This window comes from Hippoglossus stenolepis, chromosome 7 (genome assembly GCF_022539355.2).
Source record: "Hippoglossus stenolepis isolate QCI-W04-F060 chromosome 7, HSTE1.2, whole genome shotgun sequence".
NCBI classification, from domain to species: Eukaryota; Metazoa; Chordata; class Actinopteri; order Pleuronectiformes; family Pleuronectidae; genus Hippoglossus; species Hippoglossus stenolepis.
In genome coordinates, this window is record NC_061489.1 from 15,548,541 (window position 1) to 15,565,332 (window position 16,792).

Consider the following 16,792-nt stretch of genomic DNA (forward strand, 5'->3'; position numbering starts at 1 on the left):
GTGTATCTTTGTGTGCGTGTGGCCTCAGAGGGCCCTATGTAAACAACAAACTGGCCTCTGTGTCAGAGAGGTAATCCCTGCTGAGCAGAGGTGTTCTTACTAAATGTCAAACCAAATCCCTTTTCCCCATTTCACCCTGCCATTACTCTTTTTCACTCGCACCACGCACGCACGCACGCACGCACACACACACACACACACACACACACACACACACACTCCTGTTTGACCTTCATGTGCTGAATGTTTTCTCAAATCCAGTATGTAAGTGTGCTGTTATGTTTGTGTGTGCGTGTGTGCTGTGTGTGTGTATGTTGGGCAGTACACAGCCTGTTTGAACTGTGTTTATATCCTGTACAGGAAAGCATGACCAATACTCTATTGGAGCTAATTACAGAGGAAGAGTAGAGAAGGGGGGGGGGGATCAGGTGGAGCATGACTAATGCACTTTGCTGGATGCAGGCGGGTTCGTGTGTCATGGGTCTTTGGGTTGATGGACTGTTCAATGGACACCAGTGGGAAACTTGTTAACTACGATTACGTGTGTGGTCGGGCTGTGTAGCCCATGGTGTAATTCACAAATTACTGATATCTGAGGCTGATTGGTGAAAAGGTGTGAAAGAGTGAAGGGGGGAACAAATAGGCTAACGAAAACAAAGGGGGAGCAGAATTAACCTGTGTGTCAGATCTGAGATGTGACCGATAAACAATACACAAACACGGTTTGATTGTGACACGAGTTTACCCCCCGCTGAGCATTGATTCCCCTGCCGTCCACATCCTTCCTCCAGCAGGAACAAAAACATTCATCCTCTCCTGTCTCACCACAGAGACAGTGCAGCTCTCATTTATCATGTCCTTTCTTGGAGAAATATCATCAATAGATGCTGGAACACCGGGCCAGGCCTTCTCCACCGAACGTGCTTCATCTGTGAACACTCATTGCCTCTTATCAGTTGCCTGCTTTCTTTTGCACATTGTTACATTTATTTGCCATTTATTTATTTCTGAAGCCAAGTGGCAGCTGTTGTGAATATGTTGTGAATAAAATAGTTTGAGTGTGATGAGTGCACAATAGATTTGCTCCAAATAGAAAAGCAGCCAACACATTCAGATACTTGGAAATACTGTGGTTATTTACATTAAGAGGAGAAAACCAAGCGCTATTCACGAATACAGTATAATTTCATTCATTTTACATTCATTGTGTCTTTTACTCCAAAGTACTTGAAAGTGCCCAGTGCAGCATGCACATGTTAAAGATGCTCGGTGGTGTTATACTTGAATCATTCAGTGTAGACATAATGAATGTGGGATATAGTAACTGGAACAATGGAAAAGGGACTTAGAACCAAAAGAAATCCCCAAAATACACAACACGAGCATAAATGACCAGAGTTTCTCATAGAAAGGAAAAAGTACATTTTGCTGCTGCTGACTCAGATGGACAAGCTGCGGCTAATTTACTTTATAAATAATGCTTAATGACCCACGTGCAGTTATAACTCTATCACCACAACTTCCACTAATGGTCAGGGGGGAGGAGGCATTTAATGGTAAATATTTTTCCATCTAATTTCAGAGGAGATCAATGTTGCTCAGCACTTGTTTCCACTTCACTTCTTCTCTCTGAAATGACCTGAAGTCTTAATTCACTTAAGAGGCATTTTCACCTCATTAATGGACACTGAACCAGTGCCATGCAAATAGGACATCTACTGAAGAACCAGTCCACTTGTGACATTAAAAAGATTTAAACTATAAATACTGTTTCACATTCATCACCAACTCCACCAATATTCATTCTTCATCACAATAACCATTCATAGATATTACCAGTAACACAGAGAGGGAGTTAAAATGCCAACGTTGTTTTAAGATGAGTAAATGTAGTTACAGTTCAGCAACACCCTGTTAGGGACATGTTCCTTCTCTCTCTACCCAAATCTACACTGTATGCCCATGAGCCAGTGGAGTGGAAAGAGATTTAGCATGGTGGAGGACTTAATTGGATCATGTAAATGAGCCACATTCATCAATTTATCTATTCTGGGCACATTTCTCATCATTCAAACACAAGTTTCAGGTTAGAAAAATATAGCAATTTATTGAATATAATATAACGTAGAATAGAATAGAAAGCCTTTGTAATTGTATTATGATACAAAGAAATTTGTAGTGCCCCTCCACTTGGTGCACAAGGAACATGAAACACTTCACATTAGAAAGATAAAAGACATAAAGATAAATACTATATTATTATAACATAAAACATCTTCTTATAATAAACCTTTCACATAATAATGTGATACTGACATTTTGTTTCCATGATCCGGTGTGGTGGTTATATGCTTCTGCAGAAGAACCATCTGAATGTTTTATGAAGTTAGAATGAGAAGCTCCTCTCTTATTTTTCTGTTCTTTTCACTCACGTTTCTTCTCTTTTCTCCTTTCCCTTTATTCTCTCTGTGTCCATCACTCTCTCTTTCTCGCTCTAGTTCGTTGCCCATCCCAACTGCCAGCAGCAGCTCATGACTATCTGGTATGAGAACCTGCCTGGTCTGAGGCAGCAGTCCGTGGGGGTGAAGTGCTGGACAGTGCTGGGGGTCACCGTAGGTTTGCCCTTCCTGGCCATTGCCTACTGGATAATGCCATGCAGCAAGGTATGAACACATACTCTATTTTACTCACCAGCTCTTTGTCCAATCATCTCCACTAATCCAACTCAGAGTTAATACACACAGGATTGTTTTATGCGGTTTTTGTCATTTCTCTTTTTTGTTTTGTAATACTCAGCTGTGGCAACAATACTGGAAGTCTAGAGTCCTTTAGCAGACCATGGCAGCTTAAAGGCACATTGCACACCATGAACATTGTTTGATGGATGATAACAAAATTGAGAGACTCCATACAGAGACTATTTCAAAACATCACAGACTCAGCTTGTTAGCCTCATCTCCACATTTTCTCTCTACATGTTCACCTGCCTTTGTACTTCATCATCCTCAGCTGTACTGAGGATGAGCTGTGCTTTGATCTGAATATCTGAATGCTAACATGCCAGTGGCCCCATTACAGTCCTGTTACAACCCCACCAATATGCTAACATGATTGCATCTGAATGCTAAGGTGATACTCCATCCAGAATCTACTGTAGATCTTAACTTATCATGTAGCATGTGGTTTGTTGAGTGGGTAGCACACTTTGCATGTGTTCCCCGTGTTTGTGTGTTCATGTGTTTCCTCCCACAGTCCGAAGACATGCACATTGGGGGTTAGGTTAATTGGACCATAGGTGTAAATATGAGTGTGAATGGTTGTTTGTCTCTATAAATTGTCTCTGAGATGCGCCAGTGACCCGTCCAGGTAGTACCCCTCCAGCCAGTTCCCCCCAGCGACCCTCATCATGAGACAATTGTCCTCTCAGTCTTCCAAGTGCTTGCTTGTTCTGGGAACTGTTGGGTTTCTCTCTGATCTTCTAAGGTCTCAATCTTACTATGTAAAGTGCCTTGAAATAATACACGTTGTGATATGGCACTATACAAATCAAATTGAAGTTGAATTAAACTTTGACTCACTCAATGTGAGTGATACAGTTGTATCAGCTCCACAGACTGCTGCTGCACACTCTTTCTCACAAACGAATCATTAAAGCCATTTGGTGAATATGTGACCAAATTTAATTGTGTATAGTAGCTAAAAACATCACAGAATTGTGATTACAGAACACTGTATGATCGCGATTTGATTATAGGGCCCCTAGGCACTTCACCACGTTTAGTTAATACTCCATCAAGCAAATTATAATCTGTAAAATGACACAATACGACGGAGCTGAGCTAGCGCTTATGCCAAACTGCTCGTCATACCCCTCTACCTTTTCATCAATTGCAGTGTGTATGAGTTTGAGTGTGTGCATCTGCGTGTGTGTGTGTCTGTGTGTTAAGATTCAGAAACAAGGTTGAGGGCTTTTGAGTGTTAGGTATGATTAATGAATTAGTCATTTTGTGTGAGAGGATGTGGAGCAGTGACACTGAACCTCTCCACCAGCCAGACGTGGATTTAATCACGAGACACGAGCTGCTTCAGATCGCGCCGTGTCACGAAAACACCTGTTAATGTTAATGAGTGTGTGTGTGTGTGTGCGCGCATGTGTGTGTGTTTGTACGTGTATGCACATGTGTGATTTCATTTGATTATGAGTCCTCTAGCTGATGAGCCTGCTTGTCATAGTCTGCCATTTTCTGATGCAGCTGCGAGAACAGGGGAAAAAGGTACAGTGTGGAGAAATAATAAAAATCCGAAAGCACCATTTACTGTGTTTATACTATTGTGTTATCATTTATCAGTACATGATTTTAAAAGACCAGGTAAATAGTGAACATAGACATTTGAGATGAGGAAAGGCCAGGATAGAAGGAAGGAAAACAAAAAAAACAATTTAATCAAATTAATAACTGAGAAACTAAATGGATGTTTATGCAGACTTGATGATGATGTGATGGCAATTCAACTGAGACAAAAAGGTATATTAAACGGATTTGATAATGAAATAGATAAAGTCGGAGCGAAAGAGAAAAATACATCAAGACAAAGGCTGCAGCCAGGAAGCTTTGATGTGTTGTGAGAGTGCACTCGTACACACCCGGTGCTAATCACGCAATTTTGTGCTCATCTCATCAAATGCTCATGTCTTACAGCTCATAACGTTCACTACAACACACCATTATCACAACCACACAGCCTATTACATTTCATATCAGCAGGGGAGAGCCGAAGAAGATATCGATAATTTTGTTGCTCGAAGATAAGTGGCGAGTTACTGGAGGCAGACAGAGCGAGCGTGGATATGATGTCATTGAAAATCTCACAAGATAAAAGAAAAAAACCCACGAGAGATGTAAATATTGATGTAGATGGTTTCTCTCTCTTATTGATTGGTAAGGGTGAAACATGGTGTGTTATGTGGGGGGGGTTTATGCTTATGAGAATACTGCAACCTTACATGAGTGACAGAAAGGAGATGAAACATGGAATAAGAGAAAACACGCCTGGGAGTGGATGTCAGGTTCCCCTCCTCCTCCTGCTCCTGGAACAAGCACCATGCTTTTTTGTTAAGGAACAGTGTCTTAGTATTTGAATACATTTACACAGCAAAGCAAACAGCTTTCCAAGACAAATCTACTTGTTGCAATGTATTATTGATGAAATAATTAGTGGGTCAGTATTTATTTCTAGTAGTTAATCAACATCATTCCCTTAAAAATAAGAATATTGCAGAGAAATTGGCAATTGCTGCTGTACAAAATACAGAATTTAATAAACCAGTCCTGTAATCTGTTTCCTTTATTTGTTGACACTGTGTTAGGTCCGTGGACACCAGTAACTTTATTGAGTGAGTGTGAGACGTGCTGTTCATTCCTCAACAGAGATTTACCGCAAGTCGTGAGGAAGAATGACTTATGAACTATCAAACACATTGGGGAGGCATCTGATGTCAGATGGTATTGATGCTGATACTCACAGTTTTAGTCTTCCAGGTTTGTGTGAGTCAGTCGTGCGTCTTTGCAAAAGTCAGTTTTGAAAGAAATGTTCACAGCAGAAATTAGTTCCAAACAGAGATGCACGTCAATACACGTTTCCTCAGAATAAGAAAATCCTCAGGACGTACATACACTTTGTAGGACTCGATTAGAGAGAGGTTGTAATACGAGCATTTGACCTTGATATTGCTTGGCAGCTCAAAGATTCCACATTAAAAGGATTATAATATATACAGCTCTCTTAGTTTGCCTTTCATGTCCTAAAACCTCTTGCTAAATGCCTCAAGGAGTTTTACAAAGTCACAGGCATAATATACAGATGTCAGAGCAGGCTTTTATTCTTGCAGAGGAGCGAAATGCAAAACGTTTCCCCCTTCTGGTTGCACTTGGTACAGCTTTAATTTAGCTTGAGATGATTTCATATTTGAAAGCAGAGAGCTGAGAAGATGGATGGGACATTGAGCTTGAGTTGTTGTAATATTTTTAAGCTTTAGCGAATGTGTGCAGAGAATGTCTTGTTTTATGATAAAATAGCATATATCTATATCATTTAGATCAAGACTGAGATGACTCGTGTCTTTTTGACAATTGCCAACTCAAGCAGTCCTTGGCTCCATCTGTGGCTAGATTATTAAACTTTAAAATGTTTCAAAGTTCAGATTTGTTTGTGTACAAAACAACTTACTTAGATAAATCCCAGCCTTCTTTGGTCACGCCATGCACGGTTTGCAAATACACCATTTACTGCCTGATTCCACACACAAAACAGTCGGATGGTATTTTTATGCCTCTTGTATCATAACAAGCCAAAGAGGAAAAGTGGTTGCCCCTCAGTGGTTTTTCCAATATATTTTGCCACATTAGTGCTCCACTCTGTGACAGTTCTTTGACACAAACAGAAACGTTTTGACAGTTTTACCAGTTCCAGCAGCTCCACGGCAGCAGCGAGGCTCCTTCACAAATCCTCCTTCAAAATGTGGTTTCAGCTTCTCGGCTATTAGCTCGCTCAACACAAAACTTGTCTGCATGGCATTGTCTCTGTCAGAAAGCAGTCTCGTGAAAGCTGCTGCACACTCCAGCGAAGGGTGTTATCTCTCCGAGCATTTGTCTTTACAACTCATCCAGTTTAGCAGCATGTTTCCAGCTGTAATGAAGCTTGAGATTGGCCCTTTTTCCCCCTGCAAACCAGGCACACTGCCTTGTCTTTATTGTTTTTCCTTTCTACTTTTCTTTTCATGACAGTCACTGTAATTGTCAGTGATGATTTGTAACAGCTACGTGTGAGTTTTGTTCACACTACAGCCGGGAGGGACCACCCCGAATGACATATTAGTCGACCATTTTCTTTAATCCTCGAAAAAAGTTAATTACTGTCGGGATTTTTTTCTTTGTATTTCTATTTTGCTTTGTCTTGTGGGCCGTATACAGGCAAGAGGTCGGAACCCCGGTGTAGAGGCTATTTATTTATGGTAATTATACCAGCTATCACATCAGTTTGACAATGATAGCCTGACATTTATGAATTTTTACACACTGCTCCCACACTCCCATGTTAGCTAATGATTTTCTCTTTAATTACTTTCCTGCAGTCTGTCATCCGTTTAATTTGCTCTAAGCTCTCTTTGCATGCAAGCTCTCACAAGCCCTGGTTGTGGGGTTTAAATTATTTCATTATTCACACTCAAGATGTCCTTTGGCTCCTCCCTTGCATCGCTGTCATTTGTTGTTTGTTGTTTTATCCCCCTTTGCCCTCTTGTCTCTTGGGACATTCAAACCCAGGTCGCGAGAAATTCCAAGAAAGTCCAATCGATACCCATAGGACAGGCTCACAATCAATTTAACCTTTGTCACTAAGGTTGCAAAATTTGAATCACCTACAAAATAGTAGTCAAAAAAAAAAGGGAAAGAAAATGCTGACATTTAGATAAATAATAAATAATGGTAAATGGTATAGAGTATGTGTGAGAGAGAGCATATGTCCGTCTCCACTAAGTATATGTCAGCTTTGATTCTTCCAGGTGAAAATATGTTAGAGAATAACAGAGGACAGAGCAGCTCCAGTCTTGCCTTCTGGGATTTCAATTTCACACCAAACCTCTTTCATTTAGCCTTCATGCACCCTGCTGCCAGCGGCCACCATTTCGAAGGAGTCGAGAGGATCAGCTCTTGTCACCATCACGCGCATACAAAAAAGAAACCCGTAGGATTAGCTGTCTTCACGTTTGGTAGGCCTGATCTAGGTTGACCATCTCATTTAGTGAAATGGATCAGCTTTATCAGTGAAGCAGCTCGGAGAGCCGTCCCAGTGGCAGGAGGAGGATGATAAATGGTTTGTGCAGGGTTGAGATTTACCAGACAACCTCTTCCCACATGGTTTGGTAGTGACTGGCATTGGAGCAGCCATTGAACCTCATGTGTTACTGTGCATGCAGAGAGTAGAGATATCCTGTGGGTAGCCAATATTGAACGCAGCAGGTTTAGAGAGTAGCGAATGGTGGGATCTCAGATGGGGTTGGAAGTGTCTCTTTGTCTGCCTGTGTGTGAGTCTGTGTGTGTGCGTGTGTGCGTGTGGTGTGTGTGTGAGTCTCTCTCTCTGTGTGTGTGTGTGTATCTTGCCATGTTTTTGTGCAATTATGAAAGGGTCCCTGTGTGGTGGCATGTTTAACGCTCCTTACATTTTCAACATATGGTGCATTTGCACACACTCTTGATGGTTTGGCACCCTGTTACTGTGGCTCTGTGTTTCTGTGAAAGTGACTGGTGATTGAGCACATCCACGAAGCAGATGCTGTTCTCAAGCTAAGATGGTTGTGTAGTGGTGCTTTTCAAATTTTGATCTCTGAGGACCAAACTCTCAGGAACTATAAACTGTTTATTTTGGCAGCAGCTCCTCACTTTTTTAAACTGTTCAAAAAACACGTCAAACATGCTTGTTCAGTATGACTTCCTGTCACAGGCTGTTGTGTTGGCAAACACACATCAACACAAATGCTCAACAGATTTAACTGTAATGTGTTCATCGTCCTATCCTTTAATCCACTGCAGTGACAAGACCGCTTTGGCATCACCTTAAATCTATTCTATTCATGATGATATTATTTCACTTCCAGATCGGACAGATCCTGCGAAGCCCCTTCATGAAGTTTGTGGCTCACGCCGTCTCCTTCACCATCTTCCTGGGTCTGCTGGTCGTCAACGCCTCCGACCGCTTTGAGGGCGTCAAGAACCTGCCCAACGAGACCATCACAGACCACCCGCGGCAGGTGTTCCGGGTCAAGACCACCCAGTTCTCCTGGACAGAGATGTTGATCATGAAATGGGTGTTGGGTGAGTCGCCTTCTCACATAGACTGTACACACAGTGCACACACACACACGCACACACACACATGCAGGCTTCGTTTGATATTCTGCACAGTTGCAGCCAATTAAAATGCAAATACATGTAAGATAGTCACGGTCAAGGCAGATTCACCATCATGATAAGAAATATCCTTGACATGACATGTAAGAGAGTCAGGGCAAATTATTTCCTGGTGGATTTCCTGTTTAAAATCATTTTTTAATCAGTATGATGTAGAGCACATACCTGCACCATGGCCCAACAGTATCCATAAATCCACAAGCCTTGTAGCTAAGGCAAGAGAACAATGCAAATAATGCAATCATAATTTCCATTATGGAGGGAAAAAGCCCTATATCACGATGTTAAAGATTTCCAGATCTGCTGCAAAATTTATTGGGTACTGTCTTTGCTGATGTCCCATCTTTCCACCAAGTTTTGCAGGAGTCTGTGTTGTGTTTTTTTGCATAATTCTGCTGACAAACAAACACACAAATACACAAACTACAATTGAACTTAGCAGAGCCTTTTATCTTGCAAGGATGTAATAGAAGTTTCCCGGGTTGGATGCAGCATGGGCCAGACTTGTTGAAGCAGTAGCCATGCTGATTCCAAACGATTAGCTGGAGGTTGACCCGAGAGGTGGTGCTAAGGAACTGTTTGAGGGAGGGATGGAGAGAAAGAGACGGAACGATTGGGTCTGTTGAGGGAGGCAGATGAAAGTAAAAGGAGGAGTAGAGTGTATGTGCGGCTTACGAGGAGGCAGGCATGAAAAATGAAGAATAGAAAGACGAAGACAAACTGGAAGGATAAAGAGTCCATGGAAATGTCTGTCAGATCTCGGCTGCTTCTTATCTGCTGATTGTGTTAATTCCATCCAGAAACTCACACACACATAATATAACATTACGTGTGTGCCTTTGTAAAACTTGGTTCACATATGGTTCAGTTTTTATTTTTCAACATATTGTATAATGACGCCATTCTGTGGTCAGCAGGTGCTCTTGTGTGTTTGTGTGTGTTTGTGTGTGTCTGGGTGTGTGTGCAGTGAGTCGTGGCTTACACAAACCAGGGTAATTGTAATTCCAGCAGCATGCTTTGAAGGCTCAGTAATTGTTATAGAGATGATACTGATCAGGGAGCCTTTCCAGTGACGTTCATCTTGTTTTGGATCCAAATTGAGAATGAGTGGTTGCGTAGGAGGAATTAGGCAAGTGTGTGTGTGTGTGTGTGTGTGTGTGTGTGTGTGTGTGTGTGTGTGTGTGTGTGTGTGTGTGTGTGTGTGTGTGTGTGTGTGTGTGTGTGTGTGCGTATGTGGGCTACAGGTAGGGAAGGACTTTTGGGGGCTGTTGCCAATGGCAATACTGATGTTAGTGAGTAAATAAATTCTGATACTAATATATCAGTCTATATTTAAAAAACTTTGTTAATGATTCCTGACTAGGGGGCAGTCGGTGCAGATTATCTGCCCATATAATCCTGAAGTATGAGGGGTTTACAAAATCATCTTAATGCTGCTGATTGAGTCGGAGCCCCCCCCCCGATCTGGAGTTTCATTAAAAAAAAAGAAGGAGAAGAATCACGCGAGTTTGTGTCAGATCCCAAATCTCTGGAATCGCCAATACAAAATCCTTTCCTACAAACGCTAAGTGTGTGGTCCTATAGTTCTGGCCAAATAGTCTGAGCGTTCTGATGATTATAAGATTAAAAATCTGTTAAATCTGTCATTATATCTGTGGTCTCCTACATTTTTAAAATCACCAGGCCAAGGACATTATAAAGGTCATTGTAAAACCCCTTAAGAACAGGAAATGTGATTGAGGCTTAATATTTTACAGTTAAACTCTAAACTATATTATAAATAACTCTAAATAAAAAGAAAGCACATATACGACCAAATATGTATATCTTGAATGAAGATATTGTAAACATTAATGGATATCTGAATCAGTGGGGTTCTACTGTGAACATTCAAGTTTCCATGTCTATGCATTTATTAGTTCATTTAGGTTTGTAGGACTGCCTCTGAGCGTCTCTCTGCCCTTGTGTATGTGTACTTATCTTCTGTATTCCCTGTCTTTCCACAGTGTATTCATATGTTAATGTATGCGTATGTGTATCCTTTCTCAGGTATGATCTGGTCAGAGTGTAAGGAGATCTGGAGCGACGGGCCCAGGGAGTACCTGATGCACCTTTGGAACGTGCTGGACTTCGGCATGCTGTCCATCTTCGTGGCATCCTTCACGGCACGCTTCATGGCGTTCCTCAAGGCGTCCAAAGCTCAGCAGTATGTGGACATGCATGTACTAGACGAAGACCTGAGCAACGCCTCGCTGCCTGACGAAGTCGCTTACTTCACTTTCGGTAAGCAGTTAGTATAAAGAAGGACAGTAATGTTAGTGATTGAGTCTCCTGTATGTGGCCCTCTTCTTTGACTACCTCTGTTCATGGTAACTATCCTGCTAACCATCCTTTTCCTTTTTTCTTTCTATGACACAAAATGTTAAACTGCATCACTCCTTATCTACCAGACAGTTTTTTTTTACACCCCCATGATAAAACGTTAAAGCTTTCATGAGCTGCTTGAATCGGTCTCATGCTGCATCAGTCACTGATAAGAAAATCAAATTAAATGAGATTTAGAGTAAAAATGTCATGAATAACTGAAAACCTGTGCGTGCATCGAGGATAAGAGTGTGTTTTGTCATTTAGATGAAAATGTCATCACTTATCGCAAGATGTTCAAGTCAGAATTAATACTGTTTCCTTCTTTGTCTGACTTTCTTAGAAATATACTGTCAGGATATTGAACACATCATCATATCATAACTCCTCTCCACCATAAAAACACTGCTACAGCCTGCAGGCGACTGGACTGTACACTTCTGAGTGGCCTTCTCAGGGAACCTTCATCAGTGCTGTCATCTGGTGGTCTGACTCTGTCATGACACATCAGTAAATACAGTTTATTATCAGATATAATCCTCACACGTCCCCACATCTGCACTGAAAATTATACATGTTTTTTTGATATATGTTCATACTCCTTTTCCCATATACACACCGTTTCACAGACGCGATCTTTCTTCTACTTGCTCTTCTTTTTATTTCTTCTATTTGCCTTTTATCTAGTTTACCGATCTGTCTACATGTGTGACTGTTTTCTGCGTTCTTATTTCTCCTTCATCTCTTTATCTCTCCCCTCTGATGTCCACAAGTCAGATACTCCTCCCTCTCCCTCTTTCCCCTCCAACTTTCATCTTTCTATCCTCACATAATCCTTCTCCTTCATCAAAGCACATGTTCCTAAACAGCCTAGTTCATGCTCTTTAGGAATATCTCTTGCAAACATGAGATCACACTGTAACCAAACGTTTTCTCTGCACATGTGACACAGGATAAGGTGATGTATGAGATTGAAGTAACAATTTAGTATTCATAAGCACTTCCTGAAGTTTTAGTGAATGCTTAATAAAACACTATCATACGGTTTCAGGCTGGAAAAAAATGCTAATTGTAAGTGCACTCGGAGAGCGTACACCTCTAGGAGTGTTATGGTAATGACTTCTTCCTTGGGTCGTGCCTCACCTCTCTGCAAAACTTCACGGAAATTGGTTGAGTAGTTTTTAAATAACCCCACGGACAGAAAGACTAACAAACAAATCCCAATGAAAACAAACTCCTTGGCTAAAGTAAATATGGGGGATTAAATAGTTTTAGCAAATATGAAATCGACTTTTGACCAATTGTTTCAGTTTGACAATCAGAAATACCTTAAATACTCAATCCATAAAATCAGCTATGAGTTATTCAACATTAAAGTTGGAGCTTTGCTTTTCTGCTTGAATCATCAGATTCTAGAAGAAACATGGGACATTTTTACTGCCTCTAAATTAATCAACAATACAACAATCTCTAGTTTGACTCTGTGGTTGCTCTTTCAGTATCACACATGCCTTATTCACCTATTCAGCCTCTTTCTCTCTCTTTCTCCTCCAGCCAGGAACAAGTGGCGCCCCTCCGACCCCCAAATCATCTCCGAGGGCCTGTACGCCATCGCCGTTGTGCTGAGTTTTTCGCGCATCGCCTACATCCTGCCGGCCAATGAGAGCTTCGGCCCACTGCAGATCTCTCTGGGGCGCACGGTCAAAGACATCTTCAAGTTCATGGTCATCTTCATCATGGTGTTTGTGGCCTTCATGATCGGCATGTTCAACCTGTACTCGTATTACCTGGGAGCCAAATACAATCCTGCCTTCACCACGTGAGTAACCGCCTCACTGTGTTTTGGTTCGTATGGCACTGGGTGAATGTGTGATTGTGTGTCCCGACCGTGGTTCCATCTAAACAGACGCACACATTAATGTCTCCATGCATTTTTCCCTACTCGCTCTTACACTCGTACTCATGAAGCTGAGCACAGTGGGGATATACGAGGATCCCCAGTGCTGGTGATTTAATGTCAAGAGAATCTAAATGGGGGTCCATTGTTGCTTTTATTGCCAGACAAGGCCATAGGACAAAGAAACCTCGAGGGACATATAAACTGTCACGTCCACCCTGATTAGACTGTTAGTTAAATCTCTTTATTAGTGTCAGGGATCAAACTTTAATCTCTCCTCTGGCTCATTGCTGGAAATCAGCCCATTTGGTTGATTTTAATGAGGAGAGTGGTTAAAGGGATTCCTCGCACGTTAAAATCTATAACAAACACTTTTGAATGGTTAGTGTAACTCACAGCTTTAACAAAACTGTGGGTAGTAAACTGTCCATTTCTGCAGTAGCATTGTGTGTTTTCTGTACCGTGGCACAGGCCTGCAGTCTGCTTTATCTCTGCTATAAACACAGCTATTGATCTACATTTAAGGGGAATTCAAATAAAGTAGAAAGTGTCTGTGAGAGCGGAAAGGGGGAAAGTATCAATATTTATAAAAATGCTCCGAAAGTTTATTTTTTATGAGGCAAACAGATCTGAGCCCATTGATTGATTGGCGAACGGTGCTCTGTAGCAGCGGCGGCTGGGACTCATCAACACTCATGAGGTTTTCGATCACGATAACACCGTGTTTTTAGGCAAAGACAACTGATTCAGCGCACTGAGTCTGGCAGCTTGTCTTCACAGTAGGAAAGCTGTCACTAGCATTACCACCAACCAGAAAAATAGCTTATTCCACACAGGCATGTATAGAACAGGCGCTGCATTGGTATATCACATACTCCAAACTATTTGGTGAAGTTTCTCTGTGGTACAAAACCTTGCCTATCGTGTGATTAGGTGCCAGGATCCAGCTCTGATCTGAAGCAGGATTTATGAAGAAAGGTTGACAGTGATGAGATGGAGGCCATTGTACCAAATGACAGCCATCCATGTATAACTAAAGGTCACGAGTGTGTGGAATTGATAGAGCACTTCAAGAACAAAGGCTTCGAGAATCGATTCACATTAATTCAATATTCTCTTGTCATTAGTTCATATCATCCTCTTCACACAGGCCATGAGATAATCTCAGCATGACTACGCTGTAAAAGACCTGGTCCTTGTTCGGGCTCCTGTAGGACTTTGACAGATTAATTGGCGCAGGCTATTATTGAATTTTATAATTGGAAATGACCAAACTGAAATTGCAAATGGGGTGATAACAACACTCTACCTGCGAAAGTGTTGCATTCAACATGCTTATCAGGCTCATTTCAAAGGATGGAATGTGCATTTTAAACTGAAGTCAGTTTGCACTTAACAGCAGACACATCATACATCCATACCAAGCCTTAAATATACATCTTTCACTTGTTTAAATAAGCTTTTCCATATCAGCAACAAGTGATTGAAAGTCTATTAATTTCGCTGTTTAGCATTTACATGTTCAAGTCGTTGTGTCGTATATCAACCTGGTTGTAAAGCAATCAACTCATCCAACAAATCCCTGAAGGCATCAATCTGAGCAGTAACGCATCTGCCTCCCACCTTCCTTTGAGCTCATCCATATCACTGCCACACATCCACGGCAACCAGAGTGATGGAGCAACCCTCAAAGTTATTGTCTCATGTGTGGAGGGAAGTTACCCATCTTGTGCGACTGACAGGATCTTTCAGCAAGTCTGTTTATCATCATTCATCTCAGAATGAAAACTCTCTCTCACGTCTCTCTCCCTGTCACATATCATTACTCATTCCCTCTGAAGAAGACGTTCTTGGGATTTAAACAGATGACATTGAACCAGTTCTGCTCATTCTGACAGAGCAAGTCTTTTTGTAATTATATTGTCCCATGCTGTTCTTTTTGTTTTTCCTTACCACAGTGGGAAATTATGTTATTGCAGTGCTCCAGCTTTTTTTTCAGTTTGATAATCAGTCATCTCACCAGGTTAAGAGCAAAAGACAAGTTCAAAATCAGTCTCGACACAGTGGAGCATGACGCTCTTGTTTATGTTCTTTTGCATAATTTACCCTCCAGGTTTTTCAGATTTGTGTATGACTTGAACTTGAATGTCTGCCTTCAGTGAATTTTATTATAGCAGCAAAGTTAAACCCGAAAGATGAAGACAAACTGCTGCCAGATGTCAGCATCTGTCTCCTTCATAAGTATAAACCTGATGTTGTGGGCTTGTTTGCTGTTACTGGTTTAGTGAATCACACACCACGGTTTACCCTGAGCTTATTACCTTGCACCCAACATTCATCTCCATAATACAACCAGAGCTGAAGGATTAAACGTGATAATGTTAGAATGACCATCGGAGCATTGCCACCATGTTGTTCTCTCTATTTGTTTGGCAAGCCGTGCTATGATTGTGATTCAGTTTTCCTGGCTGTTCACTGTGCCAGACTGCCTGCTCATCCATCTGTCTGCCTGCTCTTCTTATCTGGTAATGCACCTGCCTGTGCAACTTTCTGCACTTGGGTCTACATGTTCACTTGATAGGAGAGCGCTCCTCTATATCACCTACGTCAAGGAGGTTTTGTTTTCACCCCTGTCCATTTATTTGTTGGCCTTTTTGTTTGTCAACAACCCGCAACAACTACTGGATGGATTACCACAAAACTTGGTGAAAGGATGTGGTATGGGAGGAGGAAGCCATAAGATTTTGGTGCAGATCCAGATCTGGGTGTGGATCCAAGAATTTCTTCTTTACCTTCATTAATGCTGTGAGAAAGGGCTTTTTCAACATAATTTTCATCCATAATTGATGGATATTTATGAAAATTTGAATTAATATGAATTTAAATGTGCTTTCATTAAGGAGCCTTTTGGGCCTTGGCGGCAGTATATGCTCTGCTTAGTGACATTCTAGTTACATACAGTGTGTATCTAACCTTACCCTTCACTCTGTGCAATTACACTCTTGACTCTTTTCGATCAGTCGATGTTAGTGCAACCTCAGATGTTTGGTTAAATGAACCAGATGTCTGAACTCCATTAACCTCACATGTCCCTATAAACTATGAGCTATGAGTGGCCTGGGAGTGGTTTCTGAATTTATGACCTGCTAAACATTCACTGTACATAGAATCCCTGATGATAAAACGTGTGGGATTGGACTCTACCTTTGCTTGAACCTTTGTGCCGTGGTTACATACAGCAGCTTCTCTCCTGAGCTACAGCACAGCGCTACTGGCTGCGAGTTCTGCTTGGCTGCCCACATGGCGCCAGAGAACCAGGGAAACGTCATGAGCAGACAGACAGAGAGGGAGTTAACTGACAGAGAGGCAGATGGACAGGTGGAAACAGAGTCTAATGGAGTTAGAATGAGCAGTCGGAGAGAGCGTAGTGGCAAACCGGCATAATGAAGACTTCTCCAAAAGCAAAGAAAGGGTACAGAACAAGCCTCGGGCTCTGTAGATGTAACTGTCTTATCATTACCGTTACGGTTTTTCCATCACGAGAGTACAATCTAGCTCAGTGCAT

General features: G+C 41.6%; 1 protein-coding gene across 1 annotated transcript in view; it reads left to right on the plus strand.

Moving 5' to 3' along the window:
- trpc7b (transient receptor potential cation channel, subfamily C, member 7b) overlaps positions 1–16,792 on the plus strand; it is a 45,703-nt gene that overhangs the window by 14,290 nt on the left and 14,621 nt on the right. Inside the window, exons 4-7 of the mRNA XM_035160542.2 lie at positions 2,499–2,663; positions 8,654–8,870; positions 11,016–11,249; positions 12,885–13,149. Of these exons, the coding sequence (XP_035016433.1) occupies positions 2,499–2,663; positions 8,654–8,870; positions 11,016–11,249; positions 12,885–13,149 (881 nt within the window). The remainder of the gene's footprint in view (positions 1–2,498; positions 2,664–8,653; positions 8,871–11,015; positions 11,250–12,884; positions 13,150–16,792) is intronic.